The sequence below is a fragment of the Pinus tabuliformis genome, chromosome 4_1 (genome assembly GCF_031772625.1).
Source record: "Pinus tabuliformis cultivar Carrire ecotype Pingquan chromosome 4_1, CPIR1, whole genome shotgun sequence".
NCBI lineage: Eukaryota > Viridiplantae > Streptophyta > Pinopsida > Pinales > Pinaceae > Pinus > Pinus tabuliformis.
The window spans coordinates 219,571,066-219,596,910 of NC_142303.1; the positions used below are offsets into that span (position 1 = coordinate 219,571,066).

The following is a 25,845-nucleotide window of genomic DNA, read 5'->3' on the forward strand; positions in this document are numbered from 1 at the left end:
GTGAAACCATACAAACAAAATATTAGACAAATTAACCCTCTGCTACTCCCTTCAATAGAAAAAGAAGTTAAGAAGTTGCTTCAAGCCAAGATCATTGTCCCATTGATATATTCAGATTGGGTAGGTAATTTGGTGCCTGTGAGAAAAAAGAATTGGGAAATTAGACTATGTGTATATTTTCAAAACTTGAATAGGGCATCATTAAAAGATAACTACCTGCTTCCCAAAATGGATTACATTCTGGAGAAAGTAGTAGGATCTTCAAGGTTATCAATGATTGATGGGTTTTACCGATAAAACCAAATAGCTGTCCATCCAGATGATGAGAAGAAGACAACCTTCATAACACCATGGGGCACCTTTATGTATGCTAAGATGCCCTTTGGCTTGATGAATGTTGGTGCCACCTTCCAAAGGGCTATGGATATAGCCTTTGTTGGGGAGAAGGATAACTTTGTGGTTATTTATTTGGATGATATAACATTTTTTTACAAAATCAGATGATGAGCATTTTGAACATTTGCAACAGACTTTCAAGAAGTGCAAAAAGTATGAGTTATCCTTGAATCCTAAAAGGTCACATTTTTCTCTTAGAGAAGGGAAATTATTGGGCCATATAGTATCAAAAGGAGGAGTTAAAATCGATCCAAAATGTGTGGAGGAAATTAGTAATATTCCTTTACCCAAAAACAAGAAAGAAATACAAATCTTCTTGGGCAGAATACATTTTCTCAAAAGTTTTATCCCAAACTATGTAGAAATCACAAAGGAAATTATTGATATGCTAAAGAAAGATGTGGAAGTCAAGTGGACTCCAATAGGCAGAGGATTTTTTTCAAGAATTAAGAAGGATTTTGAAGAAGCTCTTGTTTTAGTCACTCCCAATTATGAAAAGCCATTTCAATTTTTTACTTTTGCATCTCTCACTATGATTACAACAATGCTATTGCAAAATAATGAAGATAATAAAGAGAAGCCTATGTAATTCTTTAGTCATATACTGAGGGATGCAAAGCTAAAATACAAAATTCTATAAAAGCAAGCATACATCCTTGTCAAAGCATTGAAAGTGTATAGGACATATATTTTACAATCAAGAATCATTGCATATGTTTCTAATATTGCAACCAAAAAGTACCGACACAGGGGGATAGTGAGGGGAGAAGAGGAGAATGGATAGTGAAAATACAAGAATATGATATGGATATCAATCCAACTAAATTGATAGAGAGGTATGCCTTAGCGAAGATCTTAACATAAGCTAACTGTCAATTTATGGGAATAAATTTGTTGGCTAAGATTTCTGAACCAAATGCAGTAGGTGAGGAGGGCCAATCCAGTGAACAAGATAACATAATTGCCTATACATATCTTTGTTCAGACTAGTATAAAAATAGTATCCATTATTTGTTATTTCTTAGTTATCCAACAAATTTTGATAGAGGAAGATATAAGGCTCTAAGGATGAAAACCCATAAGTATGTTATCACAAATGGTAAGCCATATTGGAAAGGCCATGTTGGTGTATTGTTGTTGTGTTTAATAGAGGAGGAAATACCTGAGATCATACATGAATATCATGGTTGTGCTTATGGGGTTCATTACAGTTGGAAGGTTACAACTCACAAGATCTTGATGGCTAGTTTTTATTGGTCCACCTTGTTTTCTGATGTTTTTAGATTGGTGAAAAGAGAAAGTTGGCTCCATTGGCATTGATTCTAGTATTTGTAGAGGATCATTTTAGGTGGTGGGGATTGGATTTGATAGGGGAAATATACCCACCTTCCAGTGGACAACATAGTTGGATTTTAACATCCACTAATTATTTTACAAAGTGGGTGGAATTCATTCCAACCCGAACTATTAATGATTCAGTGGTTATTAAATTTCTTGAAGAAAATATATTAGGTTAGATTTGGATGTCCAAAAAGGTTGGTGACTGATAATGCCCAAGTGTTTAAATATGCAAAACTTATTAATTTCTACCTGAAATATAATTCTGCTGTAAGGCGTTTCCTTTGAAATGAACTTCCCTAAAATCTACCTGTCATCTTTGTGTGCCGTTAGATTATGTGTTAGATGATTAGAAGATGGTTAATCATTCGATGAAAGGAAGGTAGTTGAATGGTTGGAATTGTTCACGATAACCTCACGTCACCGCAACCGTCGCAGGGTTTGGAATCACCACAACCATCGTAGGGTTTGGAATGAGCCTGCACCGGCAAACTGAAGCGAACAAAGTTATTCCACAGAGCAATGGCTCTCCAGATCGATCCCCGCAGCGGATATTGCAGCTCCAACCAGACGCACTACAACAATCGAAAACGGATATTGCAGCTCTAACCAGACCTACTACAGACTTCGAATCCTGCCCATGCCCTTGTTGTTAAAATCCGGCAAGACGATACTTCCACACTACTCTATTCCTCCGGGACTACTGGAATGAGCAAAGGGGTCATTTCCACCCATAGAAATCTGATTTCTATGGTTTGCATTGTGTTGAAGCGCATGGGATTCACTCCTGAGAATAGTACCCGGAATCAGACTGATTCGTTCCTGGGTATGGTGCCCATTTTTCTTATATATGGGCTTGCGGCTTTTGCTTATGCGTTGCTTGGTTCCCGATCCACCATTGTTGTGCTGTCTAGGTTTGATCTCGTGGAGATGCTTCGGTGAACGGCTGGCTTGTTGTCTCCAAATACTGAAGCAAAGATAGTTGATCCTATTTCAGGAGCTCCTCTACCCCCAAACTAGAAAGGAGAACTGTGGCTTACTGATTCGTTCCTGGGTATGGTGCCCATGTTTCATATATATGGGCTTGCGGCTTTTGCTTGTGCGTTGCTTGGTTCCGGATCCACCATTGTTGTGTTGTCTAAGTTTGATCTCGTGGAGATGCTTCGGTTGATTCAGAAGTACAGAATCACCTATTTGCCTCTTGTGCCTCCCATCCTGTTGGCTATGAACAAAGTCGATATTGCAAAGAAATATGATTTGAGTTCTTTGCACACTGTTATATGTGGTGGAGCTCCCCTGAGCAAAGAGTCTAGAGAGGAGTTTATTTCTTGGTTCCCTGGAGTCACAATAAGACAAGTAAAGTTGTTTTCTTCTTTTCTGCCATGCTGGTCTACTTACTATAGAAATACAAATACTAGAACACTAACTTGCTTTCTTTAACATACTCTGCAACTGCATCCTTTCTTCATGTTTAAGGGTTTCAGCTGTTTGTATTTTCCTGTATTCAAATCACTGCTTCTGATGTTGTTACTATAAGAATCCATGTTACACAGTAATTTGTCACTGTCTCCCTGTCAGTCACCCTACTGTGTCAGGAGTTCACAATAATCAAGTTCATGCCTTCTGAACTGGCCAAAAACCCACTTTTTCAAAGTTTTTCTCATCAGCGCGTCTGTTTCCAAAATATCCGCGATGACTGGCGCTTCATAACAGACCAAGTGCGTTGCCAGCGCGGAAGCACACGACTTTCCCGTGCTGATTGAATTTCATGACCAACGCAACCTATGTTTGTATTTACCCGCGCTGACATGGCCCTTTCCATTATGTCATTGCGACGTCAGCGTGCCAGACCAGTTATGCACCCGCGCTAATCCAGTTTTGGCGAATTTGTTCCAACAGCCAGCCTTCCAGATAACTCCAGACCTGGTTGTTGGCCTTGTGAGTATCGCCTCCCTTCTATGGCATGTCTTTTCGACCCTTTGCAACTACTTCCCTTGAAGATAAGCTCATCCTTCCACCCTTTTAGGAGGCTCCTTCTCCTATATAAACCTCCACCATTACCATAAGCAGCTAGTTTGGAATAGCTTGGATTGTGTGGAGCTTATAGTGCTCAGATTGCTGCTACTATAGGTAGTTGGTGTGATAAGTGTGGAAGTGCTTGATAGCTTAGGGAAGGTTGTTTTGTGTTGCTTGTGTGAGAGAGAGAGTTTCTTGTCTTGGGAGAATCATTTCCAAAGGTGAATGCTTGAGACACTTGCTGACTGGCCCCTCCTGAGAAGGATACCGACGTCAGAACATTTGGTTGTACTCTTCTCTGCTTGATTAATAATAGATGACTACTATTATTGTTCCATTCTCATTTGTCTATGCAATGGTTAAATGTGAATTACATCTTTTCTGACTGATGTATGGTTGCTTTTATTAGATTTCACGCTTGTGTTTGTTTCCTCTTCGTGTGTGCAGGTATCTATTCGCAGAGATTGCGGAGGATCGTGACCAGCCAGAGTGAAGGAGTGAAGGTGGCATCTCTTCATCAAACAACAGCGCTAGAATCCAAGTAGGTGCTCTTTTCCTACCTTTTAATTGCAATTAGGAACTTGCATAGTAGCATTGACTGATTGTTGCTAGACCCACTCTGGGCTAGTAGGGATCGTCTCTATCCGTAGAGGGGATTTGCCTCTCCAAAAATTTGATGACTCCAGTCTCCTTCGAATGTTTAATGAGCACGAAGTGACAAGATGCTCACAGGCACCTTTTCATTTAGGGAGTCCGAAAAGGATCAAAAGTGACTGCTCTAGAGACTCTAGGTATAGGGTTTACCAGGCGACCCGTAAAACTGCTTATACACCTTAGCAATCGTATGAGAGCCAAGGACTTTTCGTACTGCAGTCAATCTTCCTGAATGTTGTGTTCGGTGCGTTACGGTTCACAAGGCGGCAGACTCGGCTTCTTATGGATAAAGGATAAAAGCCTAGTGGGGTCTCCCTATATACGCGACGGTACGTGGGAGCACAGTCCGTGTTAGACCACTATCGAGTCACAGAAGGAGGAATCACCCAACCATAATGTGAAACAACAGTGACTATGTTTAAAGACGCCGGAACACGTCTCTAACCTAGACCTATAGATATTTGCGTTTAGTTCCAATGCGTTTTTAGGTTAATTCAGTTCATTTTATGGTTGATCTTGAAATTAAGTTTCGATTTCAGGTCCTATCGTGTGTTCTCTCACAATTACCTAGATGCAAACTACATGCCAAAGAATACCATTTTGTTCGATGAATTCTAGCTATGAGAAGGTAAAGAATTTTTTGATCAAACAAAACGAACACGAGAAATCAAACAACCTGATGCAGCTAAAGCAAGGAAAGGAAACTTTTCTTTTGAAAATGTGAATCAATGAAATGTTCTTTTCCTTTTCAATTCTCGAAAGCAAAGCTACTAGTTTGATTTTCTTTCAATGGCACAAAGCATCCAAATGAATTTTGAGGAATAGGAACACCAAGCAAATCACTTAATGAAAGCACACAAAGTTCCCAAAAAATCCAAAAAGATCTCCAAATCAAAGGAAAAACCAAGTTCCGCACGAGCTATGTGATCTAAGCTCGGCAAGACAAACAGGATTTCAAGCAAGGAAGAAGCACAAACCGCTCGGAAACACAACCAAAAACACTTCAACAATCACTGAACAAGTGTAAAAAGCAAATCTGAAGTTGGCTGGTCAAACAAGAGAACACTAGATGCCCTAGGGCAGCCCATTGTGGACCCAGATTACCAAGGTCCACTTTTTTATTATGATGCTAACGATCAGTACCTCGAGAACGTTTCATCCCTGCCTCGTCAACCTTTCGTTGAGAACTCGGCACCGTTGGACGTTACGTATGATCCCGTTACTCATACTTTCCAAGGGCGCCGGAATCCTCCCGGACAGCCCCAAGGACCGCCAAATCAAGGCCAGTCGCCTTATGTGCAAACCCCTCAAGGGCAACCACTTTATGGCCCGCCTTACCCAGGACAATCTGGGGGCCCGCAGGGACAACCCTACCCGGGACAACCCTCGGCCGTTGGGGGTCCGTCGTTTTCGTATCAGAGTCAACCTACTGGATATCCAGGGCAACCTGGTACCCAGCAAGGTTACCCAACTGGACAACCAGGGCAGCCTTACATTCAGCAAGGCCAACCCGGTTTCCAGCAGGGGTACCCACCTGGACAAACTGGGCAAGTTTATACTTCTCAAAATCAACCAGCAGTCCAGCAGGGATATCCTCTTGGGCAGGGGGGGCAACCCTACTTACAGCAGGGCCAACCTACTGCCCAGTCTGGTCATCTTTCTGGGCAGGGTGGGCAACCCTACGTTCAGCAGGGTCAACCCACTGCTCAATCCATGCATCCTTCTGGGCAAGGGGGGCAGCCTGCTATACAGCAAGGCCAACCCACTGCTCAGCCTATGCACCAAGGGGGGCAGCCTGCTATACAGCAAGGCCAGCCCTCTGCTCAGTCTGTACACCCTAGAGGGCAGATGGGTCAACCTTCTATGCAGCAAGGTCAACCCGCTGTCCGCCCTAATCATCCATCTGGACAAGCTGGCCAACCTCAGGGTCAACCAGCTGTTCAGCCGGCTCAGTCATCCGTTCCGCAAGGACAACCCTTGGTGGTCCACGGACAACCTGGCACCCAGCAAGTTCATCCTGCTGGCCAACCAGGTCCATCTCAAATCCAACCAAGTCAACCTTCGGGCCAGATGATCCAAGCCCAACCGGTTCAAGGAAATTACTCTGGGCCTCAAACTCAAATGGGTTATCAAATGCAAGGTGGGCCTCAGCCTCAACCTTCTTACCAGATGCAGCCTCCCTATCAGGCTCAGTACGGGACCCAGCAGTCATATGGCTACCAGCAACCCCAGGGGCAAACTCAGTTTGCTCCTTACCAAAATTATCAACAGCCACAGGTCACTCCTTACCAAAATTATCAGTATGCCGCACCTGTAGGGCAAGTTGCTAATACATGGGGAGCTGGGGGACAGACACAGGGACAACTGTCCGCATATGGCCAGAATCCGTATGGACAGAACTCCTATGGGCAAGGTCCCTATGCACCAGGCCCTTTCGGGCTGGGTCCATCTGGACAGAGCCCATGGGGGCAACCACCTCCTGGTTGGAACCCTAATGTCGCCTCGAATCCGCAGCCGCAAATGTCCTTTAACCCTCAGTTACCATTTTAGCGACGTTGGAACTGCCTGATGTGTCCAAGTTAACAAATGATCCTATTTTGCATAATCCATATTGGCCACCAGTTCCAACTAAAATACCAGGTGATTGTCCAAAGTTTGATGGCAAAGCTGGTGAAGACCCTCAGGCCCATGTAATGACTTATCACCTTTGGTGTTCATCGAACTCATGGCTTGATGATTCTATCCAGCTTCGCCTCTTTCAGAGAACTCTCACTGGTTCAGCCGCTAAGTGGTACATCGAGCTAAATCGCGGCATGTTTCAAGATTTCAACTCGTTGGCTATGGCCTTCTTGACTCATTTTCAGTTGCCCATTCGGTATGAGACTGGGACGCATCTCCTCACGTCTCTCAAACAGGATACGGCTACGCACATCTCTGATCATATACATGAATGGAGAAGGCGTCGTTGCTTGATCAAATTTTGGATTCCTGATCAACTCCTGGCCGATTGGTTCACGACTTCCTTTGTCCCTAAGATTGCAAAAGACATCGCAATGGGAGCGTGTGTAACTGAAGAGCAAGCAATCGCGCGAGCTCAGTACCTCGACTTAGTGTATTCTCAGCCGGGTACTTTGTATGAGTATTTGCCAGATGCCCCGAGGCCTGGACAGCCCAAGGCTCCACCAAAGCCTTCTGTTGATGGAGTCATTGGTTCTGTGAATTCGTCGTCAAAGAAATCGGCCGCGAACCCTGGGAAGCAGAAACAGAACGCCTCTAACGAAAATGCTTCTCAAGGCCAATCAATTTCTGGGAGTACCTCCGAGGTAAACGCCGTTCAGTCCACCGCGGCGGACAAATCCTCGAAAGGGAAAAAGAAAGGGAAAGCTAAAGATAAATCTGGACAGCCCAAGCAGGATCCTCCTAAGCCTCCCTCCGAGGAAGGAGCTAAACGAAAACCTAAGTATCCTTGTCTCATCTGCGATGAGGATCACTACACCAAGGATTGCCCAAGGCGATATGAGGTTAGTCGACTTTTGAAAGGTGCTCCGGGGCCTCCTGCTATGCTAAAAGAGCCTTTCCCTTCCCAGCAGACCCAAATGGTGGCAGATCCCTCTCAATCCTCTTCCTCGTTCGGTTCTCAAGTGTTCATGGCTGGAACGATCCCCATCCATGTTTCAACTCGAGCGAAAGATTATCCATCTCAAGCCGGGAAAGAGTCGGAGGTTCCCTCCAGCGCTCCTCCGTCCAGTTCTGGTCCCCTTCACATCGAACGGCCCAGCACTGAGACGATCCCCCGACCCCCTCCCAAAGGTGTACTCAGGAAGTCATCTTATAACCCCAATGCTCGTGCTGCCCATCACTATAGCATTGTTGAGGACTTAGCTCAGGCTCCGTCTGCTATGTTCGCGTTAGAAGTCCTCCAGAGCTGCCCCTCCTAGAGGAAGTCCTTGCTATCAGCCATTGGTGGCATCGACCCGGCAGATTCGGATTTAATTTCTTTTGATCTCGAGGGTTTCACACAGAGACTGCCTCACCAAGTGGCTTTCCTTATACAGGTCCTCATCAATGGCAAAACGATTCACCGTACAGTCATTGATGAGGGTGCCTCGACCTGCATCATGTCTGTTGCTTGCTGGAAGGCTATTGGTTCTCCTGCTCTGAGCCAGTCTCCTACGACCCTGGAAGCTTTCGATGGAAGAGAATCTCGTCCATATGGTATCCTCCCACGATTGCCTATCTCTTTAGAAGGGAAAACCGTAGAGGTAGAGGTTGAAGTTGTTGACGCTAATCTCACTTACAACCTCCTCCTTGGATGAAGCTGGACATACGCCATGCAAGCCGTGGCTTCCTCCTTGTTCCGTGTCGTTCGCTTCCCTCATCAAGGAAGAATCGTCACGGTGGACCAACTGTCCTTTTTTGCTTCTTCTTCTGAAGGAAATGTGCCGTTCGTGGAGCATACCTCCAAGTCATTAGTGAGTGTGGGTGCCGGACTGTTCAAAGATCCCTCCTTAATGGGAGTCTTTCCCCTCCCACCTCCGAATCTCGCCCCTATTAACATGATTTCAGTACGTTCTGATCCATGGGTTCTTCCTCCCTTGAATCAGGAAGACTCTTGGGGTGATATGATGCCGTTGAGTCCTGCCGAGCTCAACTACATCGAGATTGTCGCTGCATCGGCTCCCCCTCCTGAACTTGCTTTTTTAAGCAGTGTTCTTGATTCATATGATCATTTCCCTTGGCTGGGTGATGAGGCCACTTCGGATCCCCTGAAGGAAACATTTCCCTCCGATGAGGCCATCATAGAGACTATGTCTCTCGAAGAGCTCCCTTGGTCAGATCACCACCATCGCTCTTCGTTTCTCCCTCCACATTCGGAAATGGTCGCATGTCTCGAGCGGTTTGCTTCATGTGTCCCATCTCCGCCCCTCCAAACACCTGTCCAGCTATACCAAGTGTCTTCGGAGGGCAATATGGGTAACATCATGCAAACCCAGCCTATCGACATCTCTGTCAAACTAGGGATTGTCGAGAATATTTTCATTGGAGTCACGTGCACTCCTGAGGAAGTTCAACTCTATACCGCTTTATTTCGTGAATTCCGTGATGTCTTCGCATGGTCTTACGAGGAAATGCCCGGCATCGACCCTAGTATTGTGGTGCACGAAATACCTACTTATCCAGATGCTAAGCCTGTTCGTCAGCGCTTACGTCCAGTGCACCCTCGAAAGGCTGCAACCATCAAGGCCGAAGTCGAAAAGCTTCTTCGAGCTGGTTTCATCTATGCCATCCCCCTCATGGAGTGGGTGTCCAATATAGTCCCTGTGAATAAAAAGCAGGGCACTATCCGAGTCTGTGTTGACTACCGCGATATCAATCGTGCCTGTCCAAAAGATAACTTTCCTACGCCTTTCATTGATCAGCTTATTGATGACTGCGCAGGAAGTGAGATTTATTAGTTTATGGACGGCTTCTCTGGTTATAACCAGATCAACATAGCCCCTGCAGACCAGCATAAGACAGCTTTCATTTGTCCTTGGGGCACCTTCGCTTATAAGAAGCTTCCTTTCGGTCTCAAAAATGCCGGTGCCACCTTCCAGCGTGCGATGTCATATGCTTTTCATGATATTCGACACATCGTACAGCCTTACCGGGATGACCTCCCAGCTCATTCAGCTAAGCGTCAAGACCATCCATCTCATCTACACGAAATTTTTCTCCGCTGTCGACACTATCGTATTCGACTCAATCCGCTTAAGTGTGTCTTCTGCGTAGAATCTGGCTGACTACTCGGGTTCATCGTCTCCCGGGAAGGCATCCGTCTGGATCCCCTCAAAGTCGAGGCCATTTTGAATCTTCCTCCCCCTGCCTCTTTGCAGTAATTGCAGAGCTTGCAGGGTAAAGCTAATTTTCTCAGACGATTCATTCCGAATTATGCCGAGGTGGCTAAGGGTTTCACACGGTTATTAAAGCGAGACACACCCTTTCGTTGGGATGCTATCGCCCAGGAATCTTTCGAGTGCCTTAAAGACCTTCTTGTCTCAGCTCCGCTCTTAAGACCTCCGAACTACCACCGTGATTACACTCTCTATCTAGCTGCCGCTGACACCACCATCGGCATGGTTCTAGTGCAGGATGATGATGTCGGCACCGAGCACGTTATCTATTATCTTAGTCGCAACCTTCTGGATACGGAAACTCGCTACGCATATGTCGAGAAGTTGGCATTGGCAGCTGTCTGCGCCGTCCAACGATTCCGACATTATATCCTGTTGCGCACAACGACCGTGATCTCTGACTGCAACCCCATGACCTACATTTTGTCGCGTCAACTGCTGGGGGGCAAATACTCGAAGTGGATTGTAATCCTCCAAGAGTTCGACTTGGAATTCACTGCGGCCAAGTCTAAGAAATCTCTGGTCTTTGCCGAACTGCTCTGTTCCTTACCATCTCACTCTGCACCATCTCATTCGGAGGAACATATCCCGGATGAAACATTGTTCCTCATCAGCACCCTCGACCCATGGTACGGGGACATTATCGTATATTTGCAGACGTCTTCCTTCCGTCCAAATGTATCGAAAGATGCTCGACGGCGAATTCGTCACCAAGCTCAACCCTATCGCATTTTGGGCGATACCCTGTACCGCCTCGGCGTTGATTCTGTTCTCCGCCGATGTTTAACTCTCGAGGAAGCTGAGAGGGTGTTAAATAACTGCCACTCTGGTGCTTGTGGCGGTCACATGTCCGGATATGCTACCGCCCAGAAAATTCTCCGTGCTGGTTACTTTTGGCCTTCTATCTTCAAAGATTGCATTCTTGCCTTTCGCGCATGCCATGAATGCCAAGTATACCATCGGAAAATGCGTGCTCCTCCTGCACCACTGCACCCTGTTGTCACCGTAGGTCCATTTGCCAAATGGGGCATCGATTATACGTCCTGTAACCCTCGTTCGGTCGGGGGGCATGGGTACATCATCGTTGTTGTGGATTATTTCACCAAGTGGGCCGAAGCGATGCCTACATTGAATGAAGACGGTTACACAGCGGCGCAGTTTTTATTTAATCATGTCATTACTCGTTTCGGAGTCCCTCAGGCTATTGTCACGGATCACGGAAAGCATTTCCGTAATCACATGATGACGGAACTAACGACCCAACTAGGCTTGCGTCAAGATAGTTCGACACCGTACTATCCACAATCTAACGGTCAAGTCGAGGCCGTGAACAAAGTTTTGATCACTATGCTTCAACGCACCGTCAATACGCACAAGTCTAATTGGCATCTGATGCTGTTCCCAGCCTTGTGGGCCTACCGGACTTCTATGAAGGACGCCACCGGTTTCACTCCGTTTCAGTTGGTTTACGGACTGGAGGCCACCCTTCCCGTCGAGTGTGAGATTCCTTCGTTGAAATTAGCTGTCGAGCTGCTTCCTAACACCACTCCGGTGGAGGAACGACTTCTTTACCTAGAACGGTTAGACGAGACTCGTCGTTTAGCTTCTCTAGCTATCGAAGCGCAAAAGAAGAGAGTCAAGGCTCACTTTGACCAGAACATTCATCCTCGTTCCTTCGTTGAGGGAGATCTAGTACTGCTCTATGATCAAGCTAAAGATAAGCTGGGGGCAGGAAAACTCGAGTCCATGTGGCTAGGTCCCTATATCGTGAAAAGAGTTTTACAAAAGGGCGCATATGAGTTGATTGATTACGAAGGAAATCCTCTTGACAAGCCCCGCAACGGGCTGTATTTGAAGAAATATTATGCATGACTTCGTGCACTCAGTTTGTACATACGCGTGTTTAGTGTGTTTTGTGTGCATGATTTCATGTTTTGCTTTGGTATGAAGGCGTGTTTGCCTCTTATTGTGTTTTCTCCTTCTTGTGCAGATGTCTAGTGCACCTTATGTTGGTTTTGCTGATGGCGCCTGCCGTAGTACTTGCAATTTGTCCTCTGCGGCGTGGGCAATCTATGATCCTCACGGAGAGTTGCTAGATCTTCAAGGAGTCTGCCTCGGTCATACCACTAATAATGTTGCCGAATACAGTGCCGTAATTGAGCTACTAGCCGAAGCAGTTGATCTCGGCATTCGAGCAATGATGGTAAACCTGGACTCCCAGCTTGTCGTTCATCAACTCAACGGGCGATATTCCGTCAGAGACCAACGTATCCTAAGGTTGTATCTACGTGTCAGATTGTTAGAAAGGAATTTTGACTATATCACATATCAACATATTCCGAGACGATTAAACACGTTGACTGATGCATTGGCAAATCATGTGTTAGATAGACATTTGCGAAATAGATAAACATCATACAAGAAAACATAGAAAGCATAATAGAGTAAAGCATATGTAAATAAGATATTTTCCAAGCATAGTTTGCATGCGTGCCGTGTGTGCTTTTAAGCTTGCATTTAAAAACATTAAAATACATGGGTCGTGTGTTGTGCAATTCATACATAAGATTACATTTGTACTGAACATTTGCATAACATAAACAAAACATCATCATATGTAACAAGATCCATCCAAAAATCGGTATGTATATATATATATATCGTGTGGCGCACTAAGGCGCTCAAAAATAAGTGTATATGTCAAAAATGGAATCACTGTCCTCAGTACATCCGAGACATATGTCTCTCAAAACATCAGTGGAAATAAACCTAGGCGACTACTGTGCTGGGTTATGCTCTCTGTAGCATACAGCTGCTCGTGCCACCCGCCTCAAGAGGCGGTGCATCCTGGGTTCCACCCCCACTGTGTGGATCTGATGAGCTATGGGGACCTCCTCGACCCCCTGGTAATCTGGCACCCCCTCCAGTAAACCCTCAAGGTTGCGAGCTACAGTCTCCGACGTGTCAACTCCTGGAGGAACTAGGGCCAGGGCTCCAGCTCCTTGCCCCTCTCTCCGAGCCTCTGGGGCTAGGCCGATGGGTCTAACAGGTCCCACATCTGCACACCGTGACGTTTATCAAGACATGTACATGAAAAATCAAAAACATTAAAAAATTAAAAAGAGATCAAGTGTCATACCTCCATCATCCCAATGCTCTCCCGCGGGCAGTGGCATGTCAGGATCGTTGCGGAAGTCCATACCGGCATATGGCCAGTCCTCTACGAAAATGACCTGCTGGTCCAACCACTCTCGAAAGTACACTCCCCAAGCCACTGGGTGGCCACCACCCCCGCGCGGCATGATACGGGCCCATCGAGTGGCCCTCGTCTCCCGGGGACCTCTAGGTGGATCCACGGCCATGGTCTGTAGCCGCATGGCTGGCACCCGCTCCAGAATGAGTGGGAGTAAGAGCGACCCGTAGCCAAACTGTTTCGTCTCCCCGCGACGACAGTTGCTAAGTTGCCTCTTCATACTGTTTGTCACCGACGTTTCCCAGTTAAACACAGTAGGTTGTAAGCACTCGAGAGCTAGCAATAGATGGGTCTTCGAGGCCTCATGGTTGGCCAAGCTCCCCGCTGCCCGGGTTACCATAAAGAGTATGGTACGAAGGACCATATCAGTCACCGTGGGAATTGACACCTTTCCACTTCGCGATTTTATCGCCTCTGGACACACTCGAGCCATGAGCTGGTCAAGTGTCTCGCCGCTGGGCCGTTGCCCCTCTATGATAGGCATCACGCCCCGGCGTGACAATCCGGTCAAAAAATAAATGTCCATATGGTCAAACTCAATGTCACGGCCTCGGATGGTAAATTTTCCATCTACTGGGTTCCATGCCCTGATCAGGAACTCAAGCAGGTCAGGCTGAGCTCTCAGACGTGGAGTGAGAAAGAATTTCATGAATCCGCACGCCCGCATGGCATTTCGGCAATCCGCATTTGCAAAAGCAGCTATATCCTCGACATCATGGGCCCTCTCTTGCCACTGAAAGGCCATTGCGTCCTGCATAACCATGAAGAAACATTAGAATGTTGTTTGTGGAAATTTATACGTTCATTTTATTAAAAATCAAATTTTTTCGCGCCAGCGCGACTGTTTTAAAAACAGTCGCGCTGAAAATGGCGCCTCTGTGTTTTTTCATTGGGTCAGCGCGGAAGCACACGTGTTTTCCGCACTGACCCAAAAGGTGGTACATGTAATTTTAAATCGATCAGAGCGGTCCTGAGCGGGAAATCCGCGCTGACCGAGAGCGCACCAACGCTCAAAGAATTCGGCCAAACGGCCAATTCCCACCGTTGAAATGCTCAAAAAAGGACTCAAAATAGAGCGCATGGCAAGGGGAACCTACCTGGAGCAAGCCGATCAATGAATGGTGTCCGCACGGGGAGGAATTCGCTCCGACAACTTCGCAGCTTCACAACGTTCTCAAAGGCTCAATATGGTAACAATGGTAAAAATGACTATTTACCCTTCTATTTATAGTAAAAATGGCTTAATTAACTATAGATTTTACAAATGTGGGTTTTTGTCATGCTTTTACCATGGATTTAGCGCTTCTGTCAATATCTTATGCCTTTATGCGTGTTTTAATATGTTTTTAAACATGTCGAACGGATTTATGCGGGTATTTTTACTGTGCAGGTCCTCAGAAACGGTGAAGTCATAATGGTCCTAAATACACTTGGTCCCAAAAAAAAATGTCGTCTTTGAGCTCTTTTCCGACATGAAACAAGAAAAGATGGCCGAGCTTCCTTTCAGCTCGTTAAAGGGAACGAGAGGCGGTCATTTTAAGCTCTTTTTCCGACCGTGTAACTTAAAAAGATTGCCGGGTGTTTGTCGTTTCGCACTCGTTATTGGCTCTAAAACGACGTGTTTTCGACCGCTTTTTTACTTTTTCGGGTCAAAGGCACTATTTACGAAAAGTACTCCTCGATCGTAATGGTCGGGCGGTTCTTTCGAGCATTGTTTTATACTTTTTCGGGCTCGAGAGACACAACTTTACGAAAAAGGACCCCCCTAGAGTTTCCTTTTCTGCTGTCTTTTCAGACTCTCTAAACAAGAAAAGACGTCGAGTTTTTCCTTTGTCAGGCTCGTTAAACACTTGATGACATCGGGCATCGTCGAAATGACACTCTTCAAGCATATGCTATCCCCGTCAAGCTTGTCATCCAAAAATAACCGGGGTACCTGCCAGAAATGGTGGGGAAAATGAAACTGCAATTGTCGCGTCAGCAGTATGTCGTTCTTGAACATGGCACTGGTCTGTATTCGTGTCGGGTGGGAATTTCTCATTTTGTTTCACAACTGACCTCCGTGGGTACGGGTTATCCTATTTGACCTCTCATTTGCTCATTGCCGTCGTCATCATACCCTCTGCTCATTTGATGTCAAATACTGCCAAATCCACTATCGTGCCGCCGACATGTTCAAGAGAAGTTGACCTCTGCAATAATACAACCTCATCTGCTATCTCACACAAATCATTTTACCTCTGTCTTGTGTCGATGATGTGGGAAACATTATGGCCCACCTTCGATCAAGGTCACTTCCTGTCGACTTCAGCTCATTATCCGGGAAGGTGACTTAGAGACTCCCTTCAGGTGCCTTAGAGCCTGCATGCCTCAATGGCAGGTTCTTCGTGTTCGACGCGAGGTTTTCATCATTGGCCTCCGATCGGATGATTCTGCGGGTGTTCGACACCAGCTCATTGATTCACACGCTACAGATTGTGCCTATAGTACCTTGAGGACCATTGTCATTATTGGTGGTACCTCTCGCGTCTGTTAACAGTTCTCATCATTGACTGGTAATCAGATGATCTCTATGCATGTTCGACTTCAGCTCATGTATTCACATGCTTGGACTTGTACTTTGTTCGGTTCGGGACGGAGCGCAAGACCCTGGATCTCTGTCTGTTCTGGTCCAGGTTGCGATTTTGTGGATGATCATTACATGACTCATTGATGGATGGCTGCGCCCATACCTGAGTCTTCATGGATGGCTGCGACCATGCCTTATCATTATTCTGGTCTCTTTAGCTGGGTGGCTGCGTCCATTCCACAGACCTTTTCGCATGTCTTTCGGATGGCTGCGCCCATGCCTAGACTGCATGTACTTGATTATCAGAGACATTCGGTCCTTCCTGGTGGTGTTCCAGTTCGGCGAGTTTTGTAAAGCATTTCACCCCTCCCACTCTCTCGGTCTTCATGCTTTAGGGGGCATCTGTTACACAGTAATTTGTCACTGTCTCCCTGTCAGTCACCCTACTGTGTCAGGAGTTCACAATAATCAAGTTCATGCCTTCTGAACTGGCCAAAAACCCACTTTTTCAAAGTTTTTCTCATCAGCGCGTCTGTTTCCAAAATATCCGCGATGACTGGCGCTTCATAACAGACCAAGTGCGCTGCCAGCGCGGAAGCACACGACTTTCCCGCGCTGATCGAATTTCATGACCAGCGCAGCCTCTGTTTGTATTTACCCGCGCTGACATGGCCCTTTCCATTATGTCATTGCGACGTCAGCGCGCCAGACCAGTTATGCACCCGCGCTGATCCAGTTTTGGCGAATTTATTCCAACAGCCAGCCTTCCAGATAACTCCAGACCTGGTTGTTGGCCTTGTGAGTATTGCCTCCCTTCTATGGCATGTCTGTTCGACCCTTTGCAACTACTTCCCTTGAAGATAAGCTCATCCTTCCACCCTTTTAGGAGGCTCCTTCTCCTATATAAACCTCCACCATTACCATAAGCAGCTAGTTTGGAATAGCTTGGATTGTGTGGAGCTTATAGTGCTCAGATTGCTGCTACTATAGGTAGTTGGTGTGATAAGTGTGGAAGTGCTTGATAGCTTAGGGAAGGTTGTTTTGTGTTGCTTGTGTGAGAGAGAGAGTTTCTTGTCTTGGGAGAATCATTTCCAAAGGTGAATGCTTGAGACACTTGCTGACTGGCCCCTCCTGAGAAGGATACCGACGTCAGAACATTTGGTTGTACTCTTCTCTGCTTGATTAATAATAGATGACTACTATTATTGTTCCATTCTCATTTGTCTATGCAATGGTTAAATGTGAATTACATCTTTTCTGACTGATGTATGGTTGCTTTTATTAGATTTCACGCTTGTGTTTGTTTCCTCTTCGTGTGTGCAGGTATCTATTCGCGGAGATCGCGGAGGATCGTGACCAGCCAGAGCGAAGGAGTGAAGGTGGCATCTCTTCATCAAACAACAACGCTGGAATCCAAGTAGGTGCTCTTTGCCTACCTTTTAATTGCAATTAGGAACTTGCATAGTAGCATTGACTGATTGTTGCTAGACCCACTCTGGGCTAGTAGGGATCGCCTCTATCCGTAGAGGGGATTTGCCTCTCCAACAATCCACAGGAATGTTCTTATGTTTATGCACAGGGCCAGGATGTGCAACAAGAGCACACATTATCACTGTTACACTATCTTAACCAACGAATTTATTCTTAATTTTTATAGGTATCAGTCTAAGAAATTGTAATTTTTTTTGCATGCAATGGAGGATGTAATATCAAAGTTTTTTCCTTGTATTTGATTTGAAGACTTCAATTCTTTTGGAACAAGGATGTATGTACACAAAATATTCAAACACCGAATGAACTGAAAATAATACATGGAGGCATTTCATAGGAGCATTTGGAATGTGTTATAGCTTAATGTATAACTGTGTTAAGATATGTTTTTCTATGAACTAAAACTACTTTGGAATTTCAAATTTTACCTACCCTGATATCATACATAGATGAATGGCATTCGTTGAAATTATATTGAAAATCCATAATATGATGTTTAATGGGTTTTATAAATTTATTTATGTAGAAACTCACCCATCTCATTTGAAATCGTTGCACATTGATCTTTAATTTCTAGATTGAGAATGAAAATATCAACTTGGAGGGAATCCATCCTCTGGGCCAGCTAGGCTATTGTGACTCTGCAACTGCATCCTTTCTTCATGTTAAAGGGTTTCAGCTGTTTGTATTTTCCTATATTCAAATCGCTGCTTCTGATGTTGTTACTATAAGAATCCATAGGCATGTTCTTATGTTTATGCACAGGGGCCAGGATGTGCAACAAGAGCACACATTATCACTGTTACACTATCTTAACCAACAAATTTATTCTTAATTTTTATAGGTATCAGTCTAAGAAATTGTAATTTTTTTGCGTGCAATGGAGGATGTAATATCAAAGATTTTTCCTTGTATTTGATTTGAAGACTTCAATTCTTTTGGAACAAGGATGTATGTACACAAAATATTCAAACACCGAATGAATTGAAAATAATACATGGAGGCATTTCATAAGAGCATTTGGAATGTGCTATAGCTTAATGTATAACTGCGTTAAGATATGTTTTTCTATGAACTAAAACTATTTTGGAATTTCAAATTTTACCTGCCCTGATATCATACACAGATGAATGGCATTCGTTGAAATTATATTGAAAATCCATAGTATGATGTTTAATGGGTTTTACAAATTTATTTATGTAGAAACTCACCCATCTCATTTGAAATCGTTGCACGTTGATCTTTAATTTCTAGATTGAGAATGAAAAGATCAACTTGGAGGGAATCCATCCTCTAGGCCAACTAGGCTATCGTGACTTTGCAACTGCATCCTTTCTTCATGTTAAAGGGTTTCAGCTGTTTGTATTTTCCAGTATTCAAATCGCTGCTTTTGATGTTGTTACTATAAGAATCCACAGGCATGTTCTTATGTTTATGCACAGGGGCCAGGATGTGCAACAAGAGCACACATTATCACTGTTACACTATCTTAACCAACGAATTTATTCTTAATTTTATAGGTATCAGTCTAAGAAATTGTCATTTTTTTGCGTACAATAGAGGATGTAATATCAAATATTTTTCCTTGTATTTGATTTGAAGACTTCAATTCTTTTGGAACAAGGATGTATGTACACAAAATATTCAAACACCGAATGAACTGAAAATAATACATGGAGGCATTTCATAAGAGCATTTGGAATGTGCTATAGCTTAATGTATAACTGCGTTAAGATATGTTTTTCTATGAACTAAAACTACTTTGGAATTTCAAATTTTACCTACCCTGATATCATACACAGATGAATGGCATTCGTTGAAATTATATTGAAAATCCATAGTATGATGTTTAATGGGTTTTATAAATTTATTTATGTAGAAACTCACCCATCTCATTTGAAATCGTTGCACATTGATCTTTAATTTCTAGATTGAGAATGAAAAGATCAACTTGGAGGGCATCCATCCTCTGGGCCAACTAGGCTATCGTGACTTTGAAACTGCATCCTTTCTTCATGTTAAAGGGTTTCAGCTGTTTGTATTTTCCTGTATTCAAATCGCTGCTTCTGATGTTGTTACTTTAAGAATCCACAGGCATGTTATTATGTTTATGCATAGGGGCCAGGATGTGCAACAAGAGCACACATTATCACTGTTACACTATCTTAACCAACGAATTTATTCTTAATTTTCTAGGTATCAGTCTAAGAAATTGTAATTTTTTTTGCGTGCAATGGAGGATGTAATATCAAAGATTTTTCCTTGTATTTGATTTGAAGACTTCAATTCTTTTGGAACAAGGATGTATGTACACAAAATATTCAAACACCGAATGAACTGAAAATAATACATGGAGGCATTTCATAAGAGCATTTGGAATGTGCTATAGCTTAATGTATAACTGCGTTAAGATATGTTTTTCTATGAACTAAAACTACTTTGGAATTTCAAATTTTACCTGCCCTGATATCATACACAGATGAATGGCATTCGTTGAAATTATATTGAAAATCCATAGTATGATGTTTAATGGGTTTTATAAATTTATTTATGTAGAAACTCACCCATCTCATTTGAAATCGTTGCACATTGATCTTTAATTTCTAGATTGAGAATGAAAATATCAACTTGGAGGGCATCCATCCTCTGAGCCAACTAGGCTATCATGACTCTGCAACTGCATCCTTTTTTCATGTTAAAGGGTTTCAGCTGTTTGTATTTTCCTATATTCAAATCACTGCTTCTGATGTTGTTACTATAAGAATCCACAGGCATGTTCTTATGTTTATGCATAGGGGCCAGGATGTGCAACAAGAGCACACATTATCACTGTTACACTATCTTAACCAACGAATTTATTCTTAATTTTCTAGGTATCAGTCTAAGAAATTGTAATTTTTTTGCATGCAATGGAGGATGTAATATCAAAGATTTTTCCTTGTATTTGATTTCTTTTGGAACAAGGATGCATGTGTTAGAGTCGGTCTAGTAGCCCTCCATCAGCGATCAAAACTCTTTGCATTTCATTAGTAGGTGTCTCATCAGTGTCCTCTTATTGCATTCCATTAGGCATGCCATAACCCTGATGGAGGATCTTGTGTCTTTATGTTCCCCTCTTGGCACTGCTGGTTCAAGTTGTTTCAGTCATTAAATGCTCTACAGGGTCATTTGTCTTGTCTTGAAAGTCAAGGTCCTAGGTCTAGGGTTTAGTCCAATTTGTCTTTGAGGTCATGTTTTTAAGGTCAATAAATGCCCAGCAGGCCAGAGAGATGTCTATCAAAGCATCACTTCAAAGGATTTCATATTGTACAACTAATTTTTACCTTGAATTCAAAAACCCTGTTTTTGAAGACAAGGTCATTTTCTCATTTTTTGTAAAATTGGTAAAAATTCAAACTCTTCGTAAGTCAGCATGCGGCCCTGGTCCCCTTTGCCAAGACTCCTCAAAGCTACCTCTGCAAAAATTTTCAAGAAAAAGCATCATTTCAACCAATTTCAGGACAAAAAGGAAACCATAAGTCAGCAGCATTTAAATTTTGAAAAGTGTCATGTTATAAACATTAGAAAGTGGGTTTGAGGGGAAATTAATTCAAATCAAGTTTATAAAAACCCCCCTCCCTTCATTTTATCATTATTTGCATCCAAGACTCCAACAGCAAGTGTGAAAGGCGACTTAGTGAAAAAACTGGGCGAAATTGCTGTGAGAGCCCGCGCGCTACGCATCAGGACCTGCGCGCTATGCGTTGGGCAGGCGCTACGCGTCGGGGCAGTCATCGCAGTGGGAAAAAGACACAGGCCCTACACGTTGGGCGCGCGCTACGCATTGGGGTTTACACACAAAAAAATTGCCTTCAAACCTCAAATCGACCCCAAATCTCTTCAAGGTTGCAGGTAGGCCTCCAAACATCAAAGTATATTGGTTTCTAAAGCTTGAATGAGCATTTAAATGTCATCATTTTGAAATGAGAAGTTCATGTATATTTTGCTTACAAATGTCAAAGTGCAAGTAAGGCTAGGGTTTTGCTTTTGCTGCTCAAGGTCATCCCTTTTCACCCCCATTTTTTCCCCACATCCCATTACCATCTCCCTTGTCATTTTCACCTAATCTCCCTAACAAAAATACCAAAAGCTCTAAAACCCTACCCCTATCCCTAAATTCAATAACATAACCCTAAACCCTACTTCCCATAAAACCCCTGCAAATTATAATTGTATGATGTTGTATATGTCATGATTCCTTCCCTAAATCCCCTTTTACTTATATTTTCTCTCAGTTCCCTCAAAAGTCTCCCTTCCCTAACATCTCCCTTGTGTTATTTGTCCCCTTGAAGCAGCATTTTAACAGTTAAAACAGCAGGTTTTTGAGCAGAAGCAACAGTACATTTCAGCCACTTTGCTCTTGAAACCATGTCAGAAACCGAAACGACTATGAGCAAAGTGATGACCGTGAGTCAACACCAGAGGTTGAGGTACAAAGGAGGCCTCACAGGGGTGGTAAGGGTGGTCACCATGTGAGAGAGGAGCCCACCTCTTTGACCTATTTACAGGCTTGTCCACTTGCAGTCACATGTTTCCGCCATCAATCATGTTATGAATTTTGCGAGAGGATTTCTCAAATTCAGCACCATAGGGAATTGGTCCACTTGTTTGTTTTGCATTTGAATGACGGGCATGTGAATCTTGCAGGCGTGGATTTTACATTGTCACCTGAGATTGTTGCTCAAGCAACAGGGATACCCAATGTTGGAGAAGAGTGGAACAAGCGCAAACTGTTGGACAGATTTTAGTATGAGCCCTACATTAAACCTGTGTACATGAGGCACATGATTGGTGTATTTCCTTTCAGATTTTTGAGGGATGAGTATGCACCCTTGATGAGGGTCATCATTCGCTATTTCACCTGTGAGGGCAGATTTTCACGTTTGTATTCGTACCATATCCGCTTGTTGATGCATTTCACACGGGTACGGATGATGAACATACCATTTTTCATGTGCCAGAATATTGAGAGGATGGTGCCCTTGGTGCAGAGAAAGAGCCCAGCACAACAACACAGGAGCATTTACCATTATGCTTTAATCAAGCTTGTGGTCATACATCAGTTGGCCCAGCAGGGTATCCCATGGGAGGATTTTATCTCTCGAGATTTCTTCACAGCACCACCACCCCCTGAGGTTGTTCATGAGGAGGGAGGGCCATCACAGCAGTATGACATCCCTGAGCCCAGACATGTCAGCTCCCCTCCATTGGTCACATATCAGAGAGGCCACAAGGCCTTATTTGCATCAGCTTGGCGAGTATTTTCTCCACACCAGGTGGAAGGGGTCTCGCCATCTTCATCAGCACCGCGAGTGTTATCTCCACATCAGGTGGAAGGGGCCTCGCTTCCGACAGCAGCACAGGTATCAGAGAGGGGCGAGCAGCCCATGATTGAGGAGGGAATGTCAGGTGATCCAGATATTGACATCATTGATCTTGACACCCGTTCTCCTAGCTCGGAGCTTAAGGAGATCATTCAGCAACGGGAGGCTGAAAATCGCTTGTTGCAAGAAAAATTAGAGAGGGCACAATGGACAATCACATATTTGGAGTAGCGCAACAAGCAATTAGAAGATGAGCACACTCTTGATGAGTTGCGGAGGATCCATGAAGACCGCAACTTGGCTCGTAAGAGACCCGGTGATTTGGTACCCATTGAGCGAGAGGCTATGCTTCTCCAGGTCAATGCTCATTTGGAGAGGTTGCTGGCCAATGCTAACAAAGATAAGGACCTGCTCCGGAACATGAAGAACCACTATTGGGCTCGAATGCATGTATGCAAGGCGAGAATGAAGGTGCTCCAAGGACGGTTGGCCAAAGCACTAAAACGAAGAAAAAGGCCCGATCCCCTCCACATATTGGCTGAGGATTCCTTGAAGGAGCATGATGCTAAATGACTCAACTCCAGCACAAATTTCAGAAAATTTTGAGCATTTTTGGTCACTTGTGAATTTTTTGGGCTAAAAACAGGTTTTCTTCACCAACGCGTAGCGCGCCGCGCACGACCCTTAAGATGGGCAACTCCATTTCAGGAAAACTCAGCATTTTTGGATTTTTCATGCAAAAATACACTTGCTCAGCAATCGCCAAGAAATTTCACCAAGTTTTGAGCCTCTAGAAGGTCAAAAAAAATTGCAAAAAATGACTTTCTGCCACTTTTTTGACACACAGGAAGCAGTCTTGGGAGATTGCAATTTTGGAGGGGAAAATGGACAGCAAATTCAGAAATTCCACTTGGGTTGGAAAGTAGACATCCAGACCTTTCCAACAAGCCCACGTTTTCCTCATTTGGACACCTGGAAGTGCCTCAAAAGTTACTCCAAAGGCGCGCTACGCGTTTAGAATCAGGGCGCTACGCGTTGGGCAATTTTCACAGAAATGCACCTACAGCTCAGCAAAACGCAGTTTTGACTGGATTTGACTTTTTGGAGTGGATTTTGATCCTCCTTGTTGTAAATGATGTAATTTTGTGATATTTTGACACTCATTTATCTCTTCTAGAAGATTCATTCATGAGATAGGCAAAAATTTAATGAATGAATTGGTTTCCTAGCTTATAGAGGCAAGTTGTTTTGACTGCCTAGTTTTCAGTGCTCAGTTTAGAATTGGTTGAAACAGCTCCTAGGATAGTGAGATCGACCCCTAGAGGCAAGGAAAGATGTTATATTGCCTATATTATGTAATTTCTTGGTCATTTTCATGGTTGGACTCTTGAGGGAGAAAGCTTCTATTGTTTTACTCATTGTATCTCTGCAATTTTGGCAAAGGAAGAAAGACCAGGGTTTTGCAATCATTTTTGGGATTCCTATGGTTACATGTATTGATGGTGTGTTTCTCTTTGTATTTGTAAGTTTTTTATGTGAATCATCTTCTTACTTTTCCTTCTGCAAATTAGGCAAATGAAGTGTTAAAGTAGAATTCATGATTGCCATGCTCTGCTTTTAAGTTTGCTTAATATCAATGTTTTCATCTGTTTAAGGAGAATTCAAGGTGATTGCTTGCTCTCCTTAGCTCCTCACCAGTCATTCTCATCCATCCAACTCTTTCAAAGGCATCAATACAGTCTCCTATCTTGCCCCAAAGAGCCCCCTGCGAAAATTGTGTCCAATCCCCGCACCCAAAATTGCCTTTCCCCAATTTTCCACCAAAATCCCAAAAATCTCAAATCAAACCTTTTATCAGTTTACTAGCCTAAAATCAGTGTTCTTTATTGGTTATCTCCACCCTTTGAAGATCTTTGCTGAGATATACCGGAGAGAGCCCTCTCCTGCCCCGTAGGGCTAGCTACGAGGCTAAGTGGTTTGATGTTGCCTTGGAGTTTTCCTTTCTCAGCCTGAGGTGAAATTTCAAGCGCTAACAGTATGTACACAAAATATTCAAACACCGAATGAACTGAAAATAATACATGGAGGCATTTAAGAGCATTTGGAATGTGTTATAGCTTAATGTATAACTGCGTTAAGATATGTTTTTCTACGAACTAAAATTACTTTGGAATTTCAAATTTTACCTGCCCTAATATCATACACAGATGAATGGCATTCGTTGAAATTATATTGAAAATCCATAGTATGATGTTTAATGGGTTTTATAAATTTATTTATGTAGAAACTCACCCATCTCATTTGAAATCGTTGCACATTGATCTTTAATTTCTAGATTGAGAATGAAAAGATCAACTTGGAGGGCATCCATCCTCTGGGCCAACTAGGCTATCGTGACTCTGCAACTGCATCCTTTCTTCATGTTAAAGGGTTTCAGCTGTTTGTATTTTCCTGTATTCAAATCACTGCTTCTGATGTTGTTACTATAAGAATCCACAGGCATGTTCTTATGTTTATGCACAGGGGCCAGGATGTGCAACAAGAGCACACATTATCACTGTTAGACTACCTTAACCAACGAATTTATTCTTAATTTTTATAGGTATCAGTCTAAGAAATTGTAATTTTTTTTGCGTACAATGGAGGATGTAATATCAAAGATTTTTCCTTGTATTTGATTTGAAGACTTCAATTCTTTTGGAACAAGGATGTATGTACACAAAATATTCAAACACCGAATGAACTGAAAATAATACATGGAGGCATTTCATAAGAGCATTTGGAATGTGCTATAGTTTAATGTATAACTGCGTTAAGATATGTTTTTCTATGAACTAAAACTACTTTGGAATTTCAAATTTTACCTGCCCT

At 43.6% G+C, this 25,845-nt stretch overlaps 1 protein-coding gene across 1 annotated transcript in view; it reads left to right on the plus strand.

The window, feature by feature from the left end:
* Positions 1-2,508: 2,508 nt before the first annotated feature.
* The window catches only part of LOC149175025 (beta-phenylalanine coenzyme A ligase-like), a 28,804-nt gene continuing 5,467 nt past the window's right edge, over positions 2,509-25,845 (plus strand). Inside the window, exons 1-2 of the mRNA XM_089421033.1 lie at positions 2,509-2,637; positions 2,755-3,090. Of these exons, the coding sequence (XP_089277159.1) occupies positions 2,509-2,637; positions 2,755-3,090 (465 nt within the window). The remainder of the gene's footprint in view (positions 2,638-2,754; positions 3,091-25,845) is intronic.